The sequence below is a fragment of the Marmota monax genome, unplaced genomic scaffold (assembly GCF_021218885.2).
Source record: "Marmota monax isolate L192 unplaced genomic scaffold, Marmota_monax_Labrador192_F-V1.1 WCK01_AAM20220418_F8-fsc00157, whole genome shotgun sequence".
Classification (NCBI taxonomy): Eukaryota; Metazoa; Chordata; class Mammalia; order Rodentia; family Sciuridae; genus Marmota; species Marmota monax.
In genome coordinates this window covers 336,844-362,624 of record NW_026694573.1, presented here as the reverse complement: position 1 = coordinate 362,624, position 25,781 = coordinate 336,844, and the positions used below count along the sequence as shown (strand labels likewise).

Here is a 25,781-nt window from a genome sequence, read left to right as displayed (position 1 = left end):
ATCACCCATTCTGCCCAACAGCAACCATCACAGCAGTATTCTTGACAGGGTGTCAAGTGCCATCAGGGAGTCCCTTCTATTCAAAAGGTATAGGGGACATAATTATCACTCGGTCTTCCAATCTGTTGTATCTTCCCAGTACCACATCTCAGTGAGCTATAATTAACAGATGAACTCAAAACACAGATAACACCACTGGCAGGGGCCAGCTGTGCTCAGAGCAGGATATCATTTGCTAGGGCTAGAAGTGTTGGTCAGTGGTTCAGTACCCCTGGGTTCAATCCCTGGTTTGAAAACCAAAAAACAAAAAGAAGGAAAGAAAGAAAGAAAGAATATCATTGCTAAAATTGTCTACAGTTGTTCTTGCTCTACAATGGCAGAGTAATGTGGCTGTGACAGAGACCACAAAAACCTGAAAAATTGCAATATTCATTATTTGCCTTTTTCAGACAAAGTCTGTGGAAGCTGGCCTTGAGGCCCATCAGCTATGACCAGCCAGGTGCTCCAATCTCCTAGGAGCTACCCTGAGATGAACACAAGGCTGGGCCGTCTGTGCTAACACCAGACTGCAATGGCTGGTGTCCAAGCCAAACTGGATGGGGATCAGAACCAGCTAATGTCCTAATCAATACTTACCATCAATCTGGTAGGTTGGGTCCACCAGAGGGTTGTCCTCAAGTCAGACATCAAACTGGTGGCTGCTGCCCACATTGGAACCATTAGGAAATCCAGCAGGGGTTGCCATATCCAGCCTTTATACAAAAGGTTATAAAGCTCAACCAAGGTAAAGATGACCAGGATGGATGACAGTGCCCATCCATTCTCTATTGACCACACCTGCCAGGTTCAGCAAGACTATGCTGTCCTGTGTGGGAAACAGATATGCTCAGGCCAACCCCAGGCCACTTACCTGTCTCTATGGGAGATCAGCATGTCCTAATGCCCATCCTGTGGACTCTGGCTCCTGCAGAGAAACCAGAGGGCACTGTTTAACGCTACCCTGGCTAGGGTGAATTCCTTCTGGATTAAGATGTAATGGTCCAGATTATCTCCAAATCAGAATGATGTCATTCTGAACCCTAAGGTCATCCTGCAGTGCTCTTGACTCATAACCACACACTTGTGTGCACTTTCTCGTCCCAATGTCGCTGGAACCTAGTTTATATCAAGTCAACTTCTCTTTCCTTCCTTCCACCCTTCCTTCCTTCCTTCTTTCCTTCCTTCCTTTCCTTCTTTTCCCTCTGTAGCACTGGGGATCAAACCCAGGGCCTCATGCATACTAGGTAGACACTCTACCACTCAGCTATATTCCCAGCCCCTCTTGTATTTCTAACATTGTTGAGAGTTCAGAGGTGTGGACTGATAGTGACCTCTTTTCCCCTTCCAGAAGGCTGGGCTCATTTTATCCTGATAAGAAGCATAAAGAGAGAAGTCCCGCACAAGAGACAGTCAGGACCACAGTTTTGGTGGCCTACTCAGGTGTTTACAATTCCTCCACCAGCATGGCCCTGATCCTTCTACCCTAGAGTCCACTCCTGTATTATGGAATAGTATCTGCCTGATGCTCCCAGAGGCCAGCCCAGATCTTTTGTTCTCCCAAATAGGCAGCAGCTCCCCATTCCATAAGATACCAGTGGCAGGTAGGCTACTGATCCCAGAGTTATGTTCAAGTGCAACCTGGGACCTGGCTCTTGGGTGACCACATTGTATGGAGCCAAGATGGGGACAAGGTGGCACCTGTCCCTCACATAGGCCACATCTCACAGTCCTGGAACCACACACTTCCTGTCTCAGCCAACAGCCTGGGGACACATTCCCTCTCATTATATCCACACCTGGAGACTGCCAAAGCACCCATGTTGTAAAAATGAGAACCAGAATGGCATAGACAGGCAGGGAGGGATGGCCTTGGTTGGGAAGCACTTTCTTCTACCTGAGTGGAGGGTATTGGGAAGCCATGTCTGAGGAGAAAGCTGATAATGATGGGAGTTCTTTTGCCTCTGCTCTATGGTATTTTCCAGATTATTCTGAGGCTCTACCCAACCTGTGTGGATGTGATCTATTTGGGTGTGCCAAGGATGACATTCCCTGTCCACAACAGCCCCTTCATCATGGGGAAGAACTTTGTGTAGGAGTGGGAACAGGCCATGGGTCAGGGCAGGGTTAGGGGATTAGGACCTGGAAGTCAGAGGCAGGAACAAACTGGGGCTCCAAGCTGGTGCATGCTCATGTGCACAATTAGTGTGCATCTGTGTATAGACCAGCCTGGAAGGACTTATCTGGAAGCAGCAGGTAGGCATGGTTTAGGGCTAGCCCCTAATACCCTCCACCCCAGTAGATAAAAATGCTGCTCCTATCCTGAGGTCTGAGGCTCAGGAATCCCTCCTCTCAATATGACATCTCTGGGACACATTTGCTTTTAGTTTAAATATTCACAACAATTTTGTCCCACGAAGAACTGTGAGAATTTATCATCAACCTTGATATCTTACAGTCTCTTCTCAGGACTTGCCATATGTCGCTGTTTTGTGCAATGCAAGTTGTCTGCCAACATCTCACTGATTCCTCCTAGGTGCCCTGAGTAGAGCTAACACCTCATTTTATAGATGATGAAACCAGGTCCAGGACAGAAAGTGATTGGACCAACATCTGAGCTCAGATCTTCCTGTCTCCAGAGTTCCCCATAATTTCTACCCAGCTGGGGATGGCACGTCCTCAAGAAGAATGGGGCTCCTGCCTTGCAAGGTGCCTCAGAGGTGGTGGTGGGAGCAGTGGTGGGGAAGAAGGGACTGTGGAGGCAAAATAGTGGTAGCCAGAAGGAATGTGTCTCAGTCTTAAGAGTGTCCTTGTCATAGTGGCTTCATACAGGTGAGGTCAAGGCAGAATGATTGTAGCCAGCCTGCTGGAAGCCCTGAGGCAGTAGATGGATGGAGGAAGTGATTTAAGAAATGACAGGACAGAGATATGAAGATAGATCTAATAATGAGAATTGTGACAAGGGGGTAGGAGATACCCATTTGAGAAGACCCTTTCAACACTCCTTGAGGCTAGTCTATAGGCTCAGGGGTCATCCATCTGGTCAAGGACACAGAAACAGTAATCTTGTAGCTAGGAGAGCCACCAACCTTGTCAGATGGTTCATCCAACAAATAGGTTGGCCTGGTCCTATCCTTACCATGGCCACTCCATGCTGGGACTCCTCACCAAACTTCCTAGTTACAGCCAAGCCCTGGGGTACTACAGCCCCTGCCCACTCCCCCACAGAACCACCTCCAGTCCTGGGAAGGTCTACAGCTCTGATGCAGTATCTGTGGCCCAAACAGAACACACAGATTAGGGCATGAGCCCAGCCCAGGCTGCAAGGACCAGTCATGCAACCAGACCATGAGCTACAAGTCCTAAGAATATGAACTGCATGAGGCAGTTCCTATGGTCACAAGCTGAGTCCACAGTGGGGACAGGATCTGGATTGGGCATGCTAGGCACAAAACCCATGGCCAAGTGAGATCAGATAGGTCTGAGAACTTGCTTTATATGGCTGCAGTGTGAACTTGGTAGGCTATAGCCCTAAACAGATCTCCTCCAAACCTGCTCTGTGAGCAGAGGTGGAACTGAATACAAGTAGCTGGGGATATGTTCTTCCAGAAACCAAGGTGGGCATATTTATGGACCACACCTTGGCCACCACTGAACAGGGGAGATTCATGTTTCCCAATGACAATGGTGTCCACCATAGCAAAACCAATGTGTTCCTCTAGGCAGCTACCACCCTGAGAACATCATGTGGACACTGAGGACCCATGCCTGTACCCTGCTGTGGTGACAGGACCAGGCTTGGGAAAGTGGCTGGGGTGCATGTCTGAAAGAGGCCTTTCAGGGCCATGCAAGCACAGGGCTCCATTTTTCACTGTTCCCACCATTTGGCCCTGGAGTCTACATCCAAGTGTAAGGGGCACCAAGGGGCACCAAGGGGCTTGCCCCATGATCTCTGGCTCTTTTCCAGATCCACATTCTTGACAAGTAGCCCAGAGGAAGCAGAGCTTTGGCCTCCCAGGTGGGCACCTCAGGAAGGGTTCTAGTCCTTAGAAGGAGACTGAGTGAAGATGGTCTTGTCTGCCATGACCATGGTCCCAGCTGCCCTCTGGTGGCCATGGCTGGCCCCTAGTTGCTTTGCAAGAGGTCAGCAGCCCCTCACTGGGCAGAAGCAGTGAAAAGGGCCAGTGAATGACTTAGTGGAGAAAGGAAGACACTTGTGTGTGTGTGTATGTCTGCCAATTCTGAAAATATCTTCTCAACCTGAAACAGGCTGATAGGTGAGCTCCTTAGCTGGAAGGTCCACAAAGGGATCTCTGACCCTCTATCTTCCTAATTCTGGGGTTCTTACAGAGTGGCCTAAAACCTCATCCTGACCTTAATGAAAGCCTGTTGTAAAAGAACATAAATTGTCTCTCAACAGGAGTTACTGTCTGGAAGTCTCTAGACTTTCTTGTGGCCTACCTGGTCTCTTGCAGTGCTGCCTCAGGGACTCCTCCATTCTCCATTCCTGGCAGAGTGGGCCTTGACTCCAACTGAAACTCTGCCCCCTCCCCCTGTGTTAGAGAATATGACAGATGTGGGGGCTGGCCAGACATGCCTGGTATCCTTGGCATAGCTCCTGGCTCCTCCTTGCAGGGTATCTCATTACTTCTGCTCCCACTCCAGGCTTGCCTTGTGCCCCCTAGGCCTCTTGGTGTGAAATGAACTCACCCTGAGTCCTTGTGAAGCACAAACAGAGCTGCAGCCCCATTCTCATGAGGGAGGTTGAGAAATGCAAAGGGCCTCTGGGACTTGGAAGAGATTTGAAGGTCCACCTCTAGAGGGGGTGTCAGAGCTAACATAGGGAACCAAGCAGTCTAATTGTGACAGGTGGTGGGAGCAGAACAGAATTTAAGCAGGACAAAGGGCTGAATGGAGTTCCAGCTTTGGATAGCAGGTCCTCGGGTCTACACAAATCCCAAAGGCAGTCCAGCTAGAAAAACCCAGGGGGAGGCTGTTCTCAGGATCACCCTCCTCACCAATTTTGGACTTGAGTTCTTGTGCTTAGTAAATACTCTGTGCTCACTCATATGCGGGGCCCTGGTGCACCCCAAACAGAAAATAGGTATGAAGTTAGGGGACAGCAGAGAGCAGGCACCTCAGTTGGGATGGGACAAGGATGGGGGAAAAGTCTATGCCTTTCCAGATCCCAAAGCCTGTACTACCTGCTCAGGAACTGACTGGACATGGCTCTACAATGCTGGACCAGAGAACTCTGTCTCTGGTATCCAACACTATCTCAGGTCCAAAGATACAAGGAGCACAAGATAAGCAGCATCTGCTCTGAATGGACCAGCTTTATGACCACAGCCTGGATCCTGGAGTAGAGGCAGAAGGGCTATAGTCACCAAGGGGCTGGAGGTTCCCAGTGTACCTCTGGCTGGTATTCAGGTGATGATTTCCCCTGAAAGGCATCTTGCTCATCACTCCACCCTATGGGCTAATACATTCTGGGGTGTGCATTACAATGTGGAATGTGCATGACCACCTGAGATTGTTAGCTCATATCACCAGACCAGTGTAGTGGAGGAAGCCTGAGGAGGCCTGTAATCCAGCAACTCAGAAGGCTTAGGCAGAAAGATCACAAGTTCAAAGACAGCCTCAGCAACTTAGAGACTCTGTCTCAAAATTTAAAAATAAAAAAGGGCTGGGGATGTTGCCAATAAGAAAGGTGGGGGGCGAGGAAGAGACTACCTACCCTAAATGTTGACACCCAGGGGTCTGAATTTAGAGGGAAAGAGCCAAAGTTTTTTAGTTCGATATTCAATCTGATAGATAACACAGATCAGAAAGGATTAAATGTAACCCAGTACTGAATTATTAAAGAGTTAAAATGGGAAAGCCAGGGAACTTAGACTCCTGCCCTGGGCAACTCCTCAGCAATCCCAGATTACACACCACTCAGAGTAACCAGGACCTTCGTCCGACAGAGAAGGTGGCAGGGATGACGTGGGGAAGTGACCCAGGCCGGGATACCAGACAGGGATCCCCGGCGGTGTCTCTCGCTTATTCCCCAGGCGGCAGCAGCAGCACGGTGCGGGAACATCCTCTTGGCCAGGCTGAGGCCCTACGGCACACCACCCCTGGAAAGTTCCCCGGCCTCGCCGCCCCTCGGGCCCTTGGAAAGTTTCCGTAGCCGCCCGGCCCCGGGTTCGAGGCGCCGTAGTCGCTCGGTGTGGACATCGCTGCGGAGCTGGGATCACTCAGCTGGGGCGCGCGACGCGGGGCGCCCCGGCCGGGTCCGGCAGAGCCCTGAGGCTGCGCACAAAGGGACCCGCCCCCGCGGGCCACGAGACTCCAGGGCGACGGTGAGAGCAAAAAGCTGGTGAGGTGGGGCTGGCCACCGCCCCCCCCGCCCCCCAATCCCGCTCTCGCGTGCACCTGGACTCAGGGCCCAGGAACCCATTCCTCCTGTCCTATTCGCACCCCAGGTCCCAGACCCCGCCTCAGCACAGCCGGACGTGAATTTCCAAACCTCCTCCCCAGCCCCGGGTTCCCGACCCCGCCCACCGGCTTGAGCTTACCTGGAGCGCAGCGTGGGCGGCTCCGCAACGCGGTCTCCGCCTCCAGTCGAGCTTCCCTGGGTCTTTAGGCGCGCGAGGAGAGGCGTTGCCAGGGCGCTGCGCGGGTCGCGGTTCACAGGGCCGCAACTTGAGCCGGTGCAGGAGCAGACCCCTCCCTCCCCGGCCCAGCGCTCAGCCCGTCAGCCACCCTCCCCGCCCCTCGCGCGGATCGTGCGCAAAGCTGCCCAGGCCCGCGACTCGACCCTCTGCCCCGCCCCATCTGAGAATTTTCCCATTGGTCGAGAAGCCCGGCAACCCATGCCGATTGGACCGTTGCACAGAGAAGACGGTTTACCATTGGCCCTCGAGGTTGTCAGTTTGGCCAACGACCGGCCCCCTCGCGGAGAGGCCGAGGCCCCGGCACCTGCCTGGAACATTGCGGTGGCGGCCAGGGGCTCGGGACTGCCCCCTCCAGGCCGTCTTCTGAGGACGTTCTCAGATTGTCCGGCCTCGAAAGCGGGGATTGGGCAAGGCCGGCGACTCTTCCCTACACTCCGGCAGTGTTGTGTCCATCACCAACCCTAGTTCGCAGGTATCCTCCAGCGCTGGGCGCTGCGCTCAGATCCCTTCTACTACCGTCTAATTGTATCCCTCACATAATCGGTGAGGGAGAGTTCTGCTACTTACCTCATTTTATTTACATTTTAGGGACAAAAAAACGAGGCTCAGAGAGATTCTTGCTTTAGATGACGGGTTTAGTTGTCCGACTTCGGGATCTGGAACTCTCCCACTCTCACCGCCCCACGGCACCTGCAGCCCAGACGGAGTTGCGTTCTTGGCTTAGTGAGGCTGTGGAGTGGAAGAGGGCAGGAACGGAGTCCTTGGTAAACTACCTCCCCCACCAGGCCTTGATCTACAGACCCCTTGGGCTTTCACCATCCTGCTGTTCCTCTATGACCCCCCCTTTTCACCTCCTGGTGGCCTGGACACAACTCTCAGCCCGGGTATGGGGTGTTTTGTTTCTTCTCACTCCATCCTGGTGCCCCTTTCTCCTGTATTACCTGGAGTGATAAAGGAACATTGTGGGACTTTGGCTACCTCCTGCTGAGATCAGCACAAGTCTTATTTTCCCGTCCCATACAGAGCACCAACCTCCTCCCTGTAGTGATAACCCTAGGCCAGCTCCACTTACCTTTGTGGTTTCAGGGGAACCAACAGGAATGTTATCCAGTGGGGCTAGTTTGTGGAGAGTGAGTCAGTGAACCTGGCTCATATTTGGTTCTAAACCTTTCCTACCCTGATGAATCTGGAGATGACTAGTTCCTGGGTTCTTTGTATTCCCCAAGACCATGAGAGGAGCAAATTTACCTGCAGACAGGACTAATGGAAGTACACTTAGATCTAATCCAGACAATAATCCAACTATTTGGAGACTCCAGTTGTTCACCCAAGTTGCTTGGTCAGAACAAAGGAAGTGGCCTGGGTCAAAAACTCACCACTGGTACCACCATTGGGTCCCCCTGAGTCCTGGCAGTCATAATAAATCAATTTCAGCATGACACAGCCACTACCAATCCATTGTTTTTGCCATTTGATGTGAAAGCCATTTGGCATCTAGGCATAGGAATGCTGTTTGCAGCTGGGGGTGGGGATGCAGAATGAGGGATCACCCCCTGAAACTCAAGAGCCCCTGTGAACAATGTAGCTCTCTTCCTGTGGAGCTGCACTGTGGGTAACATCTTGACTCAGATGCTATGTAGCTGGGCAGAGAGTGTTTGGTTTACTCCTTATGGGAGATTTAATAAGTCTGTCACAGGGCATCTCTTCAAGGACATCAGACCCTGCTACTCCTGGAGCCCTTCTTGTGATGACCTCATAGTCACGTACCACCTCCTCCTTACACTCATTTATAAGACCCAGATCCTGCTTGTTCAACATCACTATATCTTAGTATGGTCTGGCAGCTCAGAGGGAGATCCCTGGCACTAGCCAAACAGGATTGTGCTGCTGCTGTTCTATAGGAAGGGAGCTGCATGTCTGGATAGGTCTGCCACCTACTGGCCATGAGTCCTAGAGTGTCTGGAGTTCTCTGAAAGGCTTCTATAGGTTCCTGAGGCATACAGTTAACAACAGCTAGACAGCTGGGCAGAATGTGCTGTTGGGTGGTTCTGGGTTAGATTATTGCCTTTGCTTCTCTGAGCTGCAGTTTTCCATAGGGTGTCAGTGCTCCAAGTCAGGGTCAGGACATCAGGGTCTTCAACACAGGCCAGTGGGTATAATCCAAGTCACCATTTTGACTTCAACTGGATGGCATAACTGCTCAGTGTTCATGTCTGTAAACTGGGTGAATAAGAATTGTGGACTGAGGGCTAGGGCTGTAGCTCAATGGCAGAGTGCTTGCCTAGCACTTGTGAGGCTCTGGATTCGATCCTCAGCACTACATTAAAGAAAAAAAATATATGTATATATATATATATATATATATATATATATATATATATATATATATATATATATATTAAAAACCCGTAGACTAAGGCACTGGGTTTAGAGTTCTTAACACATTGTCAGTATTCTTAATGTAGTTGTCATGGTTTGTTGAACACTCACTTTGGGGCAGGCCCTGGGCCTTTGGTCCTTGACTCTCTACCTATGCAGTGCTCAGGCCCCTGCTATACCTCTGAGAACACTGGGGACAGGAAGCCCCAGGGAATGTCTCTATCCTTTTGAGACTAGCTCCAGTGAGTTCCCATCTGCTCACCTGGTACAGCTCAAGCTGGGCCAGCCCCTCATCCTTGAGGCCTGGACCTGCAGAACAGCCCACATGGGGGCTCAAAAGCTTTAGTAGCTCAGGTGTGGCTGAATGGCCTGGTCAAGGGTCTGGGCTGTGTCCTGATGAAGGAACATCAGGAGTTAGGGCTGCAGTGGGGAGAGGGGCAGAGGCTAGAGAAGCAAACTGGAGCGGGAAAGCGAAGACGATGTCCAGAACGGAGCATGGATGAGTCCAGAGGTCGGGTTTAGGGGACAGGGATTGGAAGACTAGGACCAAGTCAGAGGGGGGCGGTCTGCAAGCGAGCATCCCTGTCCCCTTCCAGGAAGGAGAGCAGGGTGGACAGGTGACATGGTGTCCGCGAGGGCACAGGGTCACTGGACATTCGATTTTCCGAAGGCACCTCAGCTGGCTGAGGAGCCCTGGAGACCAGCAAGGCCATGGGGTCACGTGGCGCTCAGACGCCAGCACAGCTTCCAGACTTGACGCAGCTCTACTGCAGCCCTTGAGCGACAGCGCGAAGAGCCAACCGGGCCCTGCTCTTAGGTGCTCTACTCCGCCCCTCATCTCCTAGTCCAATGACTAAGTGCACTGGCAGGGGGTGGGGCGGGGCTTGAGCTGGCTACTGTGCCGCGCGGGCGCGGTACCCGGAAGTCGGCGGCGGCTGCGGCGGCGGCGGAGGCGGTGAGTGCGCGGCAGGCGACTTGGCCTGGACAACACTGTTCCCTGCAGGGTCGGCCGGGGATCGGGGACTCAGGGTTCTTGGGGCTACGGTGGGACCGAGTTGCACCAGGGCGAGGCAGGCTGCACCAGGGCTAGGCGGGCTGCACTTCTTCGCCGTGCCTCAGTTTCCCTTTTCCAAGGCGTAGTGCGGAAATCTGGCGGCCTGGCTCAGGGATTCTGTTGGGTCCAGGGAGACCAGACCACCCTGGCCAACGAAAGCATCCCATGCAGTACTGGAAGGCGTTTGCAGCGTGCAGGTTGAGACCACTGGCACACAGGAGCAAACTCGCTGAGGGAATGCTGAGATTGGTGGGGTATGGAGCTTCGTGGTCGCGGCAGAGTGGTAGGCTGCGGCCTCAGCCAGCGTCAGGGACTACTCTGAAGCCGAGTCACGCTGGCCCATCCCCCATGCTATCGCGCCACAGCAGGATGACAGCTGTTGCCCCTTTAGAGTAAGTAGCAAGTGCTGGGTCATCCCAGTGCCTGGATGCGGCCTTTTCCCGGAGGTGTCTTGAATAGTTAAACCCCCACCTCAACCCTACCTGGAAGTCAGGGGTGTGGACTGGGCAGGACTTCACCCAGACCAGGCCTGGTCCCACTGCTGGACTAGGCCTGTATTATCTTGGGCAATGGACACAGAGGACCAGCACCTCTCCCATACTCCTTGGCTTCCTTCTGGGTCACAGCTTTGGAGTGAACTTTCTACCCTTGGATAAGTCCCTGAGCCTCTGGAGCCTCTTTATCCAATGGAACAGCCCATGCTTAGCAGGGGCCAGGTCTTTCATACCTCTCTGGACCCGCTGACTGCTATTTTGCTACCACTCTGGACTCAGCCATCTTCCATGAGACAGATGTGATGGCAGCAATAAGAGGCAGCTGCGTGGTGCTTAGGAATATATCCTCACACTTGCTCAATTACCCTCTGGGTAACTTTTTCGGGTAAGTATTTATTAGTCCAACCCTTTTTATAGTGAAGAAAATTCAGGCTAAGGGGACAGGTGGAGTTTCCAAGGTCGTTTAGAGCTAGGACTGGCTCCCAGTGCTTCTATTCTTCCTGGCCCCCCCCTCCCAGGAGCACTTCTGAATCAGGTGATCTGTCTGGTGGGGTGGTAGTAACTGGGGAGAGTGACTGGGATGGGCACAGCAGAACCTCTGCCTCCTCTGGGATCCCCAGGATCCCAGCACCCTGGTGGGGCTGGGTGACATATCCTGGTATTCTCACCTCCTTGGGCCCCTATAGCAAGGGTTCTCAGTTCCACGTTTTCATGTTACTTGCATGTCCTTGGACTGCAGGCCTCTCAGTCTGAGCATCTGCCTGCTCTGATGATTGATGACAATAGCGTTTTCCTAAATGAAGATGATTGGCTACCACAGCTCTGCTTGGGCTGCCCTGCCCCTATGCTTCATTGATGTCTTTACTTGTACATTGTTATTCCAATTGTGTTTCATGATGAATATAATCACTTGCAATGTTGTGGGGTCTGGGTCTGTCCCTACCTTCTATGACAGATGGTGGTTCCTATGACTACCTTCTGTGTCAGATGGTGATCTCTGCTGTCATCCTGATGTCTGCCCACGGGTGCTACTTTTGAGAATGTCTGTGGAGAGAGTGGGTCTGTAGAGAAATGATGTAAGACAGGGAGGTCTAGAGGATTTCTAGAAGTGGGACCATGCTTGTCATTGACACTCTAGGTGGGTGAGAACTGGGGTCCATGCTTTGGTAGTGTATCAATCAGCACATCATAGCAACATGGGTGAGTCTGGCATTTGTTAGCCTTACCAGGGGTTTGGTGATGGGCTCTGTGAAAAAAAGGTCATTCCGAACCAACTGAGCTGTTCTTTGAGGTTATTGGTGCAGATTCTCCCCTCCCCTTCATCTCTATTTCCTTTTTTAGACTGCAAAAATAATATATGCTCACTTAAAAAATGAAAAAGGCTGACCTCCATCTCCTGGATGGCTGGTGTACCTGCTGATATTTGAAAGTGCATTGACAAGTATCATATTAACCATTTTTTATTTTTATTTTTTGTGGTACTGGGGATTGAAGTCAGGAGCACTGTACCTCTAAACTACATTCTTAGCATCACTTCCTCACTCCCCTTTTTAAAATTTATTTTTTTGTAGTTGTATATGTGCAGAATGCCTTTATTTTGTTTGTTTTTTATGTGGTGCTAAGGATCAAACCCAGTGCCTCAAACATGCTAGGCAAGTGCTCTGCCACTGAGCTGCAGCCCCCAGCCCTGTCCCCCCTTTTTATTTTTTTTAAACATATTTATTTTTAAAAGTTTTTTTACGGGCTGGGGATGTGGCTCAAGCGGTAGCGCGCTCACCTGGCATGCGTGCGGCCCGGGTTCGATCCTCAGCACCACATACAAACAAAGATGATGTGTCCGCCGAGAACTAAAAAAATAAATAAATATTAAAAAAAATAAAATATTAAAAAAAAAAGTTTTTTTAGGTGGATACAATATCTTTATTTTTATGTGGTGTTGAGGATCGAACCCAGTGCCTTGCGCATGCCAGGCAGGCACGTTACCACTTGAGCCACATCCCCAGCCCCTGTCCCCCCTTTTTAGAGACAGAGTCTCACTAAGTTGCTTGGACTAGACTTGAACTTACAGTCTTGCCTCCCAAGGAGCTAGGATTATAGCACATGCCACCGTGCTCAGCTTTGTGCATTTTTGCATACTGGGGATGGATGTTCTCTGCCACTGAGCTACATCATAGCCCTTTTTATTTTTTATTTTGGAAGGGTCTTGCTAAGTTGCTGAGGATGACCTTGAACTTGGAATCCTGGCCTCGAATTGCTGGGATTACAGACTACAGGGCCTGGACATGCTTGCTTTTAAGTGCTAGCTTTTGTCCTTTTTGAGCAGTTAAGAATGTCCTCTTTTCTTTTTTCTTCTTCTTCTTTTTTTTTTTTTTACACACCACGTAGGCCATAAGGACTACCTTAATGCTGAGCCTGTCTTTCTGTTGTGGGGAAGCCAGGTATCCTGCCAGAAGCATGAGATGCAAGGGTCACTCTGTGTCCAAAGCTTTGTATCATGACCATGATGTGTCTTATTTGTGTTGCTCCTTTAAACTATGAAAGGAGAATGACATCATGGTGTAAGGCTGAAAAATGTCCTTAAAACATTGCAAAGATCTGAGGGGAGAGTATCACTGTAGAAAATCTGTCATGGTAAAATGCCATGTAATAGCTAAAATGAGAAAGTGTAGCTTGTTGAGCTCTTACTGCTGTTATGAGAGGAGAGTAGGGTGTTGCTATGGATTGGCCACTCAGAGGATTTCAGGATGTCAGGGCTTTCTCAGCCAAGGTCCCAGGAACAGTGACACTTTTCTGTGTGTGTTTACCTCCTTTGTTGGCTGCTGCTGGAAGCCCATATCACATAATATCACATGTCTGTGTCTGTCCTGTCCTACCAATAGAGCAACTCCACCCCAGGAGATGCCACAGCTGACAGTGACAGCCATGCCATTGCAGTTAGGCAGTTAGTGGAGTTAGGTACCTGGCTGCTTAGCTCTGCTAAGTTGCTCTCTAGAAGTCTCTGGGACTCTGACCTTTTCTTGGCCTCTCCAGAGTTTGGATAGCTGTAAAACATACTCCCTACATGTTGTAAACTACTTGGTGTAAATTAAGTGGGTCAGCTTGTTGTGGGGCTCAGATAACCTCTGTCCAGAGTCTTGATACATGCATCTCTGGTAGACCATCTTGCTGGGAACTGTGAACCCCACTTTTCCATGTGTACTGACCCTGTGTCTAAGTAAAAATATCTCTGTTCCCTTGTGTGTGTATTCTTGCATCTGTCATTGCTGCATCCTGATTCTGCACTTTTCCCTTGTGCCACGTGCCCTCTTTGCCTTTTTAGCTGACAAAGGGAAGTGTTCCTTGTCACCTCAAGGGCCACAGGGTGATAGGTAAACAGTGTTGTTGAAAGATAGCCCAGCTGCTCCATCCTCTACCAAGGTGTTTTTTACCAGGGCTGATCTGTTCTTGTCCAGTCTCCTATGTGCAGGCAGCTCACCTTAAGCTATCCCCACCTTCCTATCTCCCTCACCTTTTCTGCCAGTACTAGCAGGGTGAAGAGGGCAAGGTGTGCAAACTTTCTTCTGATGGCAGCTTTTGGGACTGGAAAATTACTCTTTTTCCTGCCATGAAATACACCTATTGAGAACACACAAGTTCTTGGCATCTAGCTAGATGGATTCTACAAAGGGATCCTAGTCAGGAAATAACCATCCATGCCAGGACATGGAAGCTATCACCCACACTCATGTATCTCCCTCATGTCCCCCAGCTGTCCCAGAGACTAGGTGGCTCTGCCTTGCTTCTGTCCTTATGGGCCTTGATTATTTTTGGCCTCCGGACAAATGACTGAGATGATAAGCTTTCTCCTAGCTGGGTCTCCCTGCTACCTCAGGAGCTGAGCTTGTTGCTGTCTTCCACTACATATTGCTCCAGGGTAGAGACACTATTTTGGAAGGACACAGACTTGCTTCAAGTTCCAGGATGTTGGGGCTGTAGGTCTATTTCAGCGATGGAATGCTTATGTAGTGTGCAAGACCCTGGATTCAAGGCACTACAAAAAAAGAAAAAAAATTCCAGGTTGGCACAGCTCTTGGCATGGCCAGCAGAGGGTAGGGCATGAAATGATCCATCAGGGTTTTAGAATATTCTGTTGTATTAGTCTGTTTTTCATAACTATAGTGAAATACTTGACTTGAAAGGCTAACTTTATAAAGAAAATAGGTTTATAGTACATAGTTTTGGGTGCTAAAATAGCAGCCTCTGGCAAGAACTGTCTGGCTATATAACCTCAGGGCAGATTGAAATGGCAGGAGCATGTGTGGGAGCAAGCAAACACATAGCCAAATTGGAGGCCAGAAAGGGATTCAGGGATTGGGCTTGCACTTATATAATAACTTGATCTTTTAAGGGCTCAGGGTCATAAGAACCACCATAATCTCTTTCAAAGACAGTGTCCTCAGTGACATAAGGAGACTTTTTTCTTTTTGGTACTTGGAATTGATCCTAGGGGCGCTTAAACACTGAGCCATATTCCCAGCCTTTTTTTTTTTTTTTTTTTTACTTTTTTTTTCTCTTAAATATTTTTTAATCTTATTTCACAATATAGTTTTTGTATTTAAGAACTGTTTTTGCTGTTTGACAATTAGAGCTGTCACTGAAGCAATTAAAATTTGTGTAATCAGTATGAGACATGTTCCTTGTGCTTTAACAGGCTACTTCCTTTTTAGAGTTTTTCTTTTTTTAATTCAAATTTGTTATATATGACAGCAGAATGCATTTCAATTCATATTACACATAGAGCACAATTTTTCATGTCTCTGGTTGTATACAAAGTAGATTTATACCATTCATATCTTCATAAATGTACTTAGGGTAATGATGTCCATCTCATTCTACCATCTTTTCTACCCTTTTTACTTTTTCTTGGAGACCAGGTCTCAATAAGTTGGTTTGGGCCTTGCTAAATTGCTGAGGCTGACTTTGAACTTGGGATTCTCCTGCCTCAGCCTCCCAAGTTGCTGGGATTACAAGCATGGGCCACCATGCTTGGCAGGAGCCATTTGTTAAAGGTTCCACCACCACCCAGCACCACTAAGGACCAAATTCCCAACACAGGAACCCTGAGTTTAGGGACACACTTAAGCTAGCTTCCAGGAATAGCTAAAGGAGACTTGCTTTTCAGACACCAGAGTATGCCCTGGAGCTAAGGTAAAACTACTGTAGCATTTGAGACCCTGTGACATATGCAGGGCCCTGAGAGACCAGGAGTCTAGGGTTTGACTGAGGTGGGGCAGACGGGATGGCCCAATGACCTACCTGTAGAGTAGTGGCTGTGCATTAGGGAAATGTGGGTATATCCTTGCCTCATACTATCTATACAAGCAGACAGGGCAGATTCAAGAGCTAAGCCTATACAAGGAAGTCAGGAAAAAAGGGTTCTCAGTTTGGGGGCAGATAGGGTCTTATGTAATAGAATGGGACACAACCACTGTGGTTAGGAAATTTGCCATATGATAAGACCATTTTTGATAGGCAGCCTTGCAGGCAAAGCTGGAAGGCAGGGGATAGAAGGTGAAAGCAGTTGCAGGTTATGGAACAGGTGTGTGGATGCCCATATCCTGCCAGCTGCACTATAAGTCCATGAGACAAAGTCCCAGGAGTCAGTACCCAAATTGGTGATCTATGGGCAAGGGCAGACAGGTGGCTAACAGTCTTAAAACTCTCAGCCACTGGGAATTGCCAATGGAACCATGGTGAGAGCATTTCCTGCCACTGCATACCTGTTGTCACTGGACATTTGGGGACAGTTGGCCAGGTCTGCTTATAGAATATAACCTATTTGTTTGTACATGTGTGTGAGTGCTTGCTGAGAAACCTATGACAGCACACATAGCCCTCCAGGTGGGTCTTCTGCCTGATGTGTCATTAGAAAAATGTTTCCAGCAGGTATGTGCTCCTGTATAGCCCAGGCAATGGGAGCAACAACTGTAGTCCCCACTGGCTCTACAGAGCTGCCAGTTGTGGCAGCCAGAGATGTGGAGTCTTGGACTTGACATGAAGAAGCTAAATGGAGTGGATGGACAAGCTTGCAGCGAATGCAAGCGAATAGGGTGGAACGGGCTATTGGTGAAATGCCAGAGGAGGTGATGCTGGTCAGTGGGGTGGTTGGCCAGCTTGGTCAGTGTGTGATGCCTATTACCTGCTGGCAGAGTGGGTCTGTAGTGCACAGGGAGGGTGGCTTTGATTCCTCTCTAGGCTAAACCATATCCTGCAGTGTTGAAGCCTTTCATGTGTAACTGCAAAGCCCCGTTGACATGGTCCTTGGGTCCCTCTGATCTCTCCGTCTAGTGGACCTTTGTCAGAGTGATGGGCCTTATCTTCATATGGCTCTTGTAAGAGTGACTGCCATCATTGCCATGTGCTCTTGGCATGTGGCCAAGTCTTTGAGCAGGTCTGTCTGTGTCATTTTCTTGTTGTACTCTTTTTAGACAATGCATGGAGTGAGATTTGGGGCTTGGCTCCCCTGGAGATTCTTGTCCTCCTCAGAGAAGTGGTTTAGCCTATTTCCACTAGGCCTTTAGGAAGAAAAGGCCCTGCTGATTCCTCTGAGAATTCCAAGAGAGAAGGAAGAGCCCCAGGCTTGACCTGGGGTGCCAAGGGGAGTTGATGTCAGAGGCAATTGGTGGGCAGATAGTACATTGCATGTTGGGAAAGTTCTTAAAAGCATTATCAGCATATAGGCCAGGAATGCCTGAAAGCTCTGTTCCTTTCAGCCAGCACCATGCACCAAGAATAACTTGAGCCAAATCCAAGATGTGTTCTTCCTGTTTTGCAGAATTACAGGTTGTTAGGCCAGGAGAATTTGAACCATGATTCTGGGAAGACTTCCACTGGCGTTCTTAGAGGATGGGAAGTCCTTGGCTGCAATATGAAGGGGGCTCTTTCTTTCCATTCACATCTTGCATATCCTTCTAGCCCAGGGCCTGGGTATGCTCAGGGACTCCCAGGTGTGGGTAGAAAGCACTGGGGGGTTTTCTCCCTGAGAGTGACCTGTACCATGTTCCTGCATGGGCTCTGGCAGCACTCAGGGTTCAGTCTTGGTGACCATCTCTGGGACCTCCCTGGCAGGGTCAGTAGAGGCAGTGAGTAAACCAAGCAGGTTTATTCCCAGGCCTCCCTGAACACAAACTCACATGTTCTTTGGGCATTTGTTTCGTTGGGGGCTGGACACTGCAGGAAAGCAGAATGCCTGGCCCAGCACCAACTCGCTGGTGCCAGCCATAGTACCTGGACTTTGGTTAATGGTGAGGTGGCTGGAGATGGGGTGGCCCTGTGGCCAATGGCAGCCCGTAGAGAGCTGGAGTGTTCTATTGGGATGGTGTTGACTGTCACAGGATCTTCCTTTGTCATCTCATCTGAGTAAGAGGAACTTGACTTTCCTCAGACATAGAGCCTCATGACATATATGTGCATGCATTTCTTACATGTCTGCCAGGTCACTGTGTGCCCTGGGAGGCAGGAAGGCAGGCAGGTCTGTTTGAGCATAGAGCTATGTGTCTCTTTTAGAGGGTGCACCAGGACTTTGGGGGAGGAGAGATTCTAATGTACAAGACAATTACTTAAAAAGAAAAATGAAAAAGAAACAAAAAGAATGTATGCTTTGTAAATACTGAAAGAACTGACAAATTCGACTTAGAGATGGAATGTAACTTTGCTTACAAAATTTGTCACTAAACTCTTGCTTAAGACTCTAATTTTGGGCTGGGGATGTGGCTCAAGCGGTAGCGCGCTCGCCTGGCATGCGTGCAGCCCGGGTTCGATCCTCAGCACCACATACAAAGATATTGTGTCTGCTGAGAACTAAAAAATAAATATTAAAAAATTCTCACTCTCTCTTAAAAAAAAAAAAAAGACTCTCTAATTTTCTATAAGCACACTAAAGGCAAAAAATTAATGTGAATAAAGTGGGGAAGCAAAAAGAATATAGCTTATAATACCCAGTCACATAAAAATTTCCTGCCCAGTTCCCTGTAATGGGTCCTGGAGTGGCCCCCACCCCCAGAGAGCCATATACCAGGTGTCCCCTGCCCCCTGCCCCCAAGTTACTTGGGTGATTTGACTGTGTAGGGCAATTGTGTTTCTGCTTGGGCCTTGCCCAGTCAGGTAACCCATGATCAGTGGCAGGCTTCAGTAACAGAGCTTTCTGGGCCTGTGAATACCTCTAGGGTGATGTTTCACTGGAGGCAGGTGTAAATCGGCAGGGCTGGGCTGGGCCCAGAGAGCAGACTGCCCAGAGTGAAGCCTATTGGTGGGCTCTGAGGTCCAGCCCCTCATGAGGAGCCACTGTGTAGCCTTAGCCCAGTGTGCTCACCTCTGTGAGCCATTGTGCCTTCGCCCTGTGGGGTCACTGTGACAGTGCTGTTGAAAGACCCCAGAGCCACCCTTAGCTTCAGTGATTCACTAGAGGACTCAGAACTCAGAAAGGCTAGTCACAGTCCACTTCATGCTCACTGTGAACCTCAAATGGATCCTTACTGTGACCTAGGCTGCTCTGCAAAGAAAACCAGAGAGCTAAGCCCTATCAGCATGGCAGCTGGCTCCAGCAGTGGCCTAAACAGTGCACCCTGGAGTCTCCTTGACAGGGCTTCCTTTTGATGCCATGTTCTACAACTCACACAGACTCTACTTTGCTGCATATAACTACCAGGCAATGTTTTTCAAACTATGATGGTGTTACCTAAAAAGCCAATCCTTGTGAGTTATAGGTCTTTTAAAAAATACTTCCTGGGGGCTGGGGTTGTGGCTCAGCGTTAGAACATTTGCCTAGCACTTGCAAAGCCCTGGGTTTGATCCTCAGCACCACATAAAAAAATCAAAAAATAAATAAAATAAAGGTTAAAAAAAAAAAAAAAACAACAACTACCTGGAAAGTTCTAAAAATGAACAGGGACCAGCACAATCAGGGTCACTGTGATGAAGGGTGAAGGGTGAAGGCACAGAGGTGAGCACATTGGGCTGAGGCACAGTGGCTCTTTGTTTCCTGAATCCCCGCCTCCCCCATCTATCTATCTTGTGAGATGCTGACTTCACTGTACTTCTCATGAGGGAGGGGCTGGACCTCAGAGCCCACCAACAGGCTCCACTCTGGACAGTCTGCTCCCTGGGCCCAGCCTAGCCCAGTCCAATTACACCTGCCTCCAATTACACCTGACTGGGTGTTATTTACTACAAGGAAAGACATCCATTAAAATTAGCAATGGAAAAGGTACAGAGAGCAGTATCTAGGAGGACCAGGCACCAGCTTCCAGCTTCCAGTTGCCCTCTCCTAGTGGAGTTGTGTGTACATGTTTATTTCTCTCAGCAGCCACGTGTGAAAACATGTGGAGTGTTGCTAATAGAGAAGCCTACCCCAGCCTTGGTGTCCTAGATTTTTATTGGGGGTTGGTTATTTAGCTTGATTGACTGCCAGCCTGTATGGTTGACCTTACTTCCTTTTCAACCCCTCCAGAGGTTGAGCTGATACAATGTGTCCTAGGACCCTCACCATAAGTCACATTGTTAGCATAGATTATCTGGTATTGCCCAAGGCTCCAGTTGAATAAGGATACTCTTGCTGGACAGGATATTCCAGAGGATTAGAGGATAGATACTTCCTGGGAGATGTACAAGGCCAGAGCCTTCTTTGGAGTATGTAGGGTATGGACAGCCTAGGCCTGCTGAGCTATCCTTGTATTGCACACATGGTCACTCTGGACTGATCCAGCTGCAGGTGGGAGCACTTAGAAAAGGTGCACATTTGGGTTTGCTATAATACTCCAGGAGATGTGGTATTTTCTCAGTTGTTGCTAGGCAGGCTAAGGACACCTTGGTAGTCCCCTGTCTAGGGATTGGTGGACAGATGTGAGTTGTGGGTACTCTGGCCTCATTCATGCACTTGCATCTTCAAGTATCTGCCTTATCTGAATCACAGTCCCTGGGTTAGAGACCCTTGACTGTATCCAGACCTTGCTGAGTGCTTTCAGAGAAAACATACTTCCAGGCCACAGCCTCTGGTGCTCAGCAGGAGTTCATGCTGGTCCCTGTTCATTTTTAGAACTTTCCAGGTAGTTTTTTTTTTAGAAGACCTATAACTCACAGGGTTGGCTTTTTAGGTGATATCTTGGTTTAACAAACATTGCCTGGTAGTCATGTGCAGCAAAGTAGAGTCTATGTGAGTTGTAGAACATGGCATCAAAAGGAAGCCATGTCAAGGAGACTCCAGGGTGCACTGTTTAGGCCACTGCTGAAGCCAGCTGCCATGATGATAGGGCTTAGCTCTCTGATTTTCTTTGCAGAGCAGCCTAGGTCACAGTAAGGATCCATTTGAGGTTCATAGTGAGAATGAAGTGGAAAGCTTCCCCACACAGTGGTAAGAGAGCCACTTCTCTTGCCTTTCTGGTAAGAGAGCCACTTCTCTTTCCGAGCTCACGCAGAGTCCAGAGGGCAGCAGGCGTGGCTTGAGTGTGGGGTGAGGGAACCTCATCACGATCCTGTGTCACACTGCTCTTGCATCTTGACATGTGTCAGGATGTTGGCCAACTCACAGACCCTAGTCTCAGCTCTTGCATGTGGCTTTTCCTGACTACTACCCACATGGCCTCATTTCTTCAACTTGGACCACACATCTGAGCTTTTCATTCCTATGGGCCTGAACAAGACTGGCCTGTACCCTTATATCATGGCAGTTGCCCTTAGGACAGTGCTGTCAGTGCCACCATCATAATAACCTGGGGAAGGCTGCTGCTCTGTCACCCCTGCTTCTCCTCCTTTGGGGAGGGTTGGAAGCCTGGCCATAGGGAGATCAGTGAGGTGACAGGACCTCTACAAGTGGCATGCAGCTTCTAGGAGTTTCTGTGACATGACTGGGCAAAATAGCCTGTGGATCTGCAGATGGACAGAACCAGTACTGGGGGTGTCCTGGTACTGGGAAGGAAGTAGTTGCCAGGAGCAAGTGCAGAGTCCAGGAGGCCTGTTTCGCTCCAGCATCCCATGTGTACTCACTCTAGAATAGCCACTCATCACTCCTTCATGCCAGTTCAAGCTGTCAGGCACCTCTCCATGAACCTCACTAGGCTCATCTTGCCACATCCCCAGTGTATGACCTTGGATATGTTGCTAGAGCTGTTAGTGAGAGGGATCACACCTGTGAAACTTGAAGCCTGGGGATGGCACTCTTTAGCTGACCCTCCCCTGCCTTGTGATACCCTGGGCTAGCCTCCTCCAAGTGAGTATGTGTGGTACCTGCACCATTTTGTTGGCCCTCTCCCTTCTCCTATGACCTGGTGGTTATCGTGGTTACTTGAGACTAGGAGAGAGGTTGAGGGAGGGTGAATCTTTTACACCTGAAGAGAATGGGTGTGTGTGTGACCATTTGACTGCTGTTGGCAGTGTGTGTAGCTTGGTGTTGTGTTCTCCTCATTCTGCTGGGGCAGGAAGCACTTGTCATAGGACATGATTTCTTGTAAATACTCAGATGCTTCCAGGTCGGGCTCCCAAAGCCCCTGGGTGAGATCCTGGTCAGATCCCTGGTCCTCCTATTTGCTTCTTCCTTTACCTGCTCTTGCTGTGGTCTAGCTCTGGCTGTTTGGGCCTCAGAGGCCCTAAAATCCTGTGTGGTCCTAATGAGGCTGCCAAGGACCTATAGAGATTCCTCTTAGTCCATGTGTTGAACCCAGAGTTGGGGCCAGACAGTGGAGGTATCAACAGGAAAACCAGGCTTATTTCTCCCCTGGATGCCACCCTCTCCTGAACAATCCAGGTATCCTTTAAGGTGAGGTCCTTGTGGCACATGTAGATGTTCCTGAGGATGAGCGCTAGCCTCACCTGTGGCACAATGGATTTTCCTACAGAGATGTGGGAAGTAGCCTTGGGAAGTATGTAGGTACACAACAGTGTGATCAGTATGCCACGGGGTTTGTCCTGTAGGGTGATTATAACTGCCTGTGTGCCCACCTTCCCTGCCTACCCTGAGTACCCTGCCCACTATGCAATGACTAGGAGGCCAGGGTCTGTACCCAGGGCTTGCTCTCAGAACCTGCAGGTCCACAGGAGTGAGAAGGTGGACCATTGAGCAGGGTGTCAGGGAAGACTTTGTCAGTGGCAGAGCTTGGGGTTGGTGGGTGGGAGCCTGGGTGGAAGATACATTGAGTTCACAGGAACCTGCCAAGAGTTTGCTGATGGAGTATATAGAGGCATAGGTGAAGGAGGTGGGTATGCTGAGCGAGCGAAGTGGGAAAGGAAGAGGGAGGGTCCAGTGGGCAGCGGGCCTGGCTTGAGTGGGGGGTGAGGGATTGGAGAGAAAGGCAGTTCCTGATGGTCCCCTCCCCAGGGGCTGGCTTTCCTCTGGTCTTTCCCTCCCAATGACTGCGTCTTCATCAAGATTGCACGTCTGGGCTCTGCGCCAACATCTCCAGCACCAGGCTACCTGGAGATCCATCATTTGCCTTCCTGTGGAGAGTGGAACCCTCCTTATCACTGTTGTCTCGAGGGCTGGTCTGCTAGGATGGCAGGGTCCTAAAGCTGAACCAAGGGCCCTTTCTTTTTGACAATGGACAAGGGTTTCTCCTGTCAGCAGTCTTGCCCAGCAATGGGGCTTGCAGTCAGAGAGTAGACCAGGACTGAGCGTCTACCCTTCTTCTCTGATACTATAGAATGGTGTGTTCCTGGTGGGCAGTCCTTACAAGAGCTCTTCATCATCCCTGGACTTGGGCAGCTGCTGGGCACTGAGCCAATGGGATTATGGTAGGGATTGGCTAACAGGCTTTCTCTCATGACCTCAGCTTGGCAGGTTCTCATGTCAGGGAAAAATTGGCTCCTCCAGGGTGAGGGCACTGTGTCTTCTGGTCATGTGGTGGTTACTGGGATCCCCTATCCACAGTACCTGAGAGGTGGGATACCTGAGACTTTTCTAAGTCTCAGTATGCTTCTTATCTCCCTGCACTGCCAAGGATGATTCTGCTGATCTATCTCATCAGTTATGTCCTATTTGAATAATCCACTGTTGTTCAATGCCTCACACCAAAAAATAAAATAAATAAAAATAAAGAAAAGAAAAAGTAAGGAAAGAAAAGTTCCCTGCTGAGCTTTAACTTGTGACTTATGGTTCCTATATTCCTATAGCTTATAGCTTTCATTTTTAAAGAACTTTTTTTTTTTTTTGTACCAGGGATTAAACTCAGAGGCATCTGACTACTGAGGCACATCCCCAGCCCTATTTTGTATTTTATTTAAAGAATCTCACTGAGTTGCTTAGTGCCTCACTTTTGCTGAGGCTGCATTTGAACTTGCCTCCTGCCTTAGCCTCCCCAGCCACTGGGATTACAGGTGTGCACCACCAAACCCAGCAAGAACTTTCTAAAAATTCCTTTAGTGCTTTGTAAACTTTCTGGTTTACTGGCTCAGTTCCTCTCAGTTGCTTTTATTTTTCTGGAATTAGAGTTTTTTGATCTATGATATATGTGTGGATCCCTTTCTGCTGGTCCTTACTCCTGGTGTTTGTATCCAGGTATCTACCAATTGTGGGCACCCTCAATATGAACCTCAGTCTAATCCATGGAAGTCTGGCTGAATCAGGACTTTCCCCCTGTTTTTGCACATTGTTCTCAGAGCCCCTGGGGGTGACTGTGGATGTAGCTTACCCTTACTTACCTGTGTTTATCTTATTTACTTTGAGAATCTAATTTGGGGGAGGATCCTCTAGGAATTAGATTCCCTATATTGATGAAGGACCCTAAGCCTTGTCTTCTGTGCCCTTCTCCTATGAGGCTACCAGAACCTAAGCATAGTTTGTCCTTACAGATGCTTTGAGCCAGAAACAGCCACTGTGCCCTGCATTCCTTTCTGGGTCCCTATATTCTCTGAGATATTTTCCAAATCTTGGTGATCTTGGCTTCTTTTCAGATATTTTCATATTTTTTCAAGTTTTTTTTTGGTACCAGGGTTTTACCCAGGGGCACTTAACCACTGAGCCATTTCCCAGCCCTTTTTATTTTTCATTTTGAGCAAGGGTCTCACTAAGTTGCTTAGATCCTCAGCTAAGTTGCTGAGGCTGGCTTTGAATTTAGGATCCTCTTGTCTCAGCTCCTGAGCCACTGGGTTTACAAGCATGCACTGCCACACCCATTTTTCCCCAAGCACTTTGGTGTATTTTTACTAAGAATGTTGGCCTAATAGCCTGCATACCAGTTCTGGATTCTTACATTACCCTGAGATGATAGTCTTCAGTGGGCACTGCCAGGGCACCCAGGGAGAGAATCCAGTCTGCGCCTGACCTCTGGCCTCATTCTGTATAGGAACCTTCATGTTTGGCATCCCTTTGGCTCAGTGTCCTATGAAAGGCAGTGACTAGCAGCCCATTTACAATGGCTGAATGTCTCCCAGCACCCTGTGCTTCTGCAGATGGTTCTCATAACCATAGTGACACTTTACTTGCATAGCCACTGGCTCCTTCCTAGGGCAGAATATTGGCCCCTAGTGGTTATATTAACTCTTTTGCCTGCAGGGCCCTGGAACAGAGCAGAAACCATGGGAGAAGGATGTGTATGTAGGTGGAGGAACACAGGTTGGAGAGCTATGAGCCTCAGCTGAATCCTGAGGGCTTTTTCCAGAGCCTGGTGGGACTGGGTCCTTGGTGGTCCCAGTGTGTAGCTGTGGGAGCTGGCAGGGAAAGTAGCAGTTCGTGGATGGAAAGTGGAGCCCTTGTGCCTCTCCCCTGACTTCTAGGCTTGACCAGTGAGCAGGAGACATCATGACATTGTCTAGGAGAAGGGCTGTGAACTTGGTAGTGTCCCCATGGCTGTTAACCCAGGTGTTCACTGAAGGCTATGACCAAAGCCCCTGCTATTCCCATGGTGCCAGCTCTGGCTTTGATAGCAGGGTTGGTGCAGTGGAAATGCCTTTGTTTTATGCTGAGATGCAGAGTCTGAAAAGTTGTTATGTCAGATTCCCAAGAATTTGGAGTCATCGCACCATTTCAGAGGGGGAGGTTTCAGTGAGGCCTCTTTTTTTAAGAGGCTGGCTGTGGCCATTGTTGGGAGTTCCTGGCCTGAAACAGTGAACCAAGAGCCTTCCCCAGCTCATGCTTGCTGCTTATACACCAATAGGGAGGCTTTGGGGGTCTTTACCCAGAATGATGCCCTG

At 49.4% G+C, this 25,781-nt stretch overlaps 2 protein-coding genes across 13 annotated transcripts in view; one reads left to right on the top strand and one right to left on the bottom strand.

Moving 5' to 3' along the window:
• The window catches only part of Arvcf (ARVCF delta catenin family member), a 49,516-nt gene extending 42,748 nt beyond the window's left edge, over positions 1 to 6,768 (bottom strand). For 5 of the 9 annotated variants that reach the window (XM_058571706.1, XM_058571709.1, XM_058571710.1 and 2 more), the window contains exons 1-2: positions 6,600 to 6,768; positions 911 to 964 (exon numbers count right to left, since the gene is read on the bottom strand). Coding sequence is in view for 1 of the 9 variants with exons in the window: in XM_058571712.1 (XP_058427695.1) it covers positions 637 to 720 (84 nt within the window). In the remaining 8 variants the exon portion in view is untranslated. Of the gene's footprint in view, positions 1 to 636; positions 753 to 910; positions 965 to 6,599 lie in introns of all 9 variants that reach the window. The other 4 variants (XM_058571708.1, XM_058571712.1, XM_058571711.1 and 1 more) reach the window with 3 other exon arrangements.
• Positions 6,769 to 7,150: 382 nt separating this feature from the next.
• Tango2 (transport and golgi organization 2 homolog) overlaps positions 7,151 to 25,781 on the top strand; it is a 43,978-nt gene continuing 25,347 nt past the window's right edge. For 2 of the 4 annotated variants that reach the window (XM_046421181.2, XM_058571721.1), the window contains exon 1: positions 9,987 to 10,032. The gene's annotated coding sequence lies outside the window, so the exon portion shown is untranslated. Of the gene's footprint in view, positions 7,171 to 9,978; positions 10,033 to 25,781 lie in introns of those variants that run through there. The other 2 variants (XM_046421178.2, XM_046421177.2) reach the window with 2 other exon arrangements.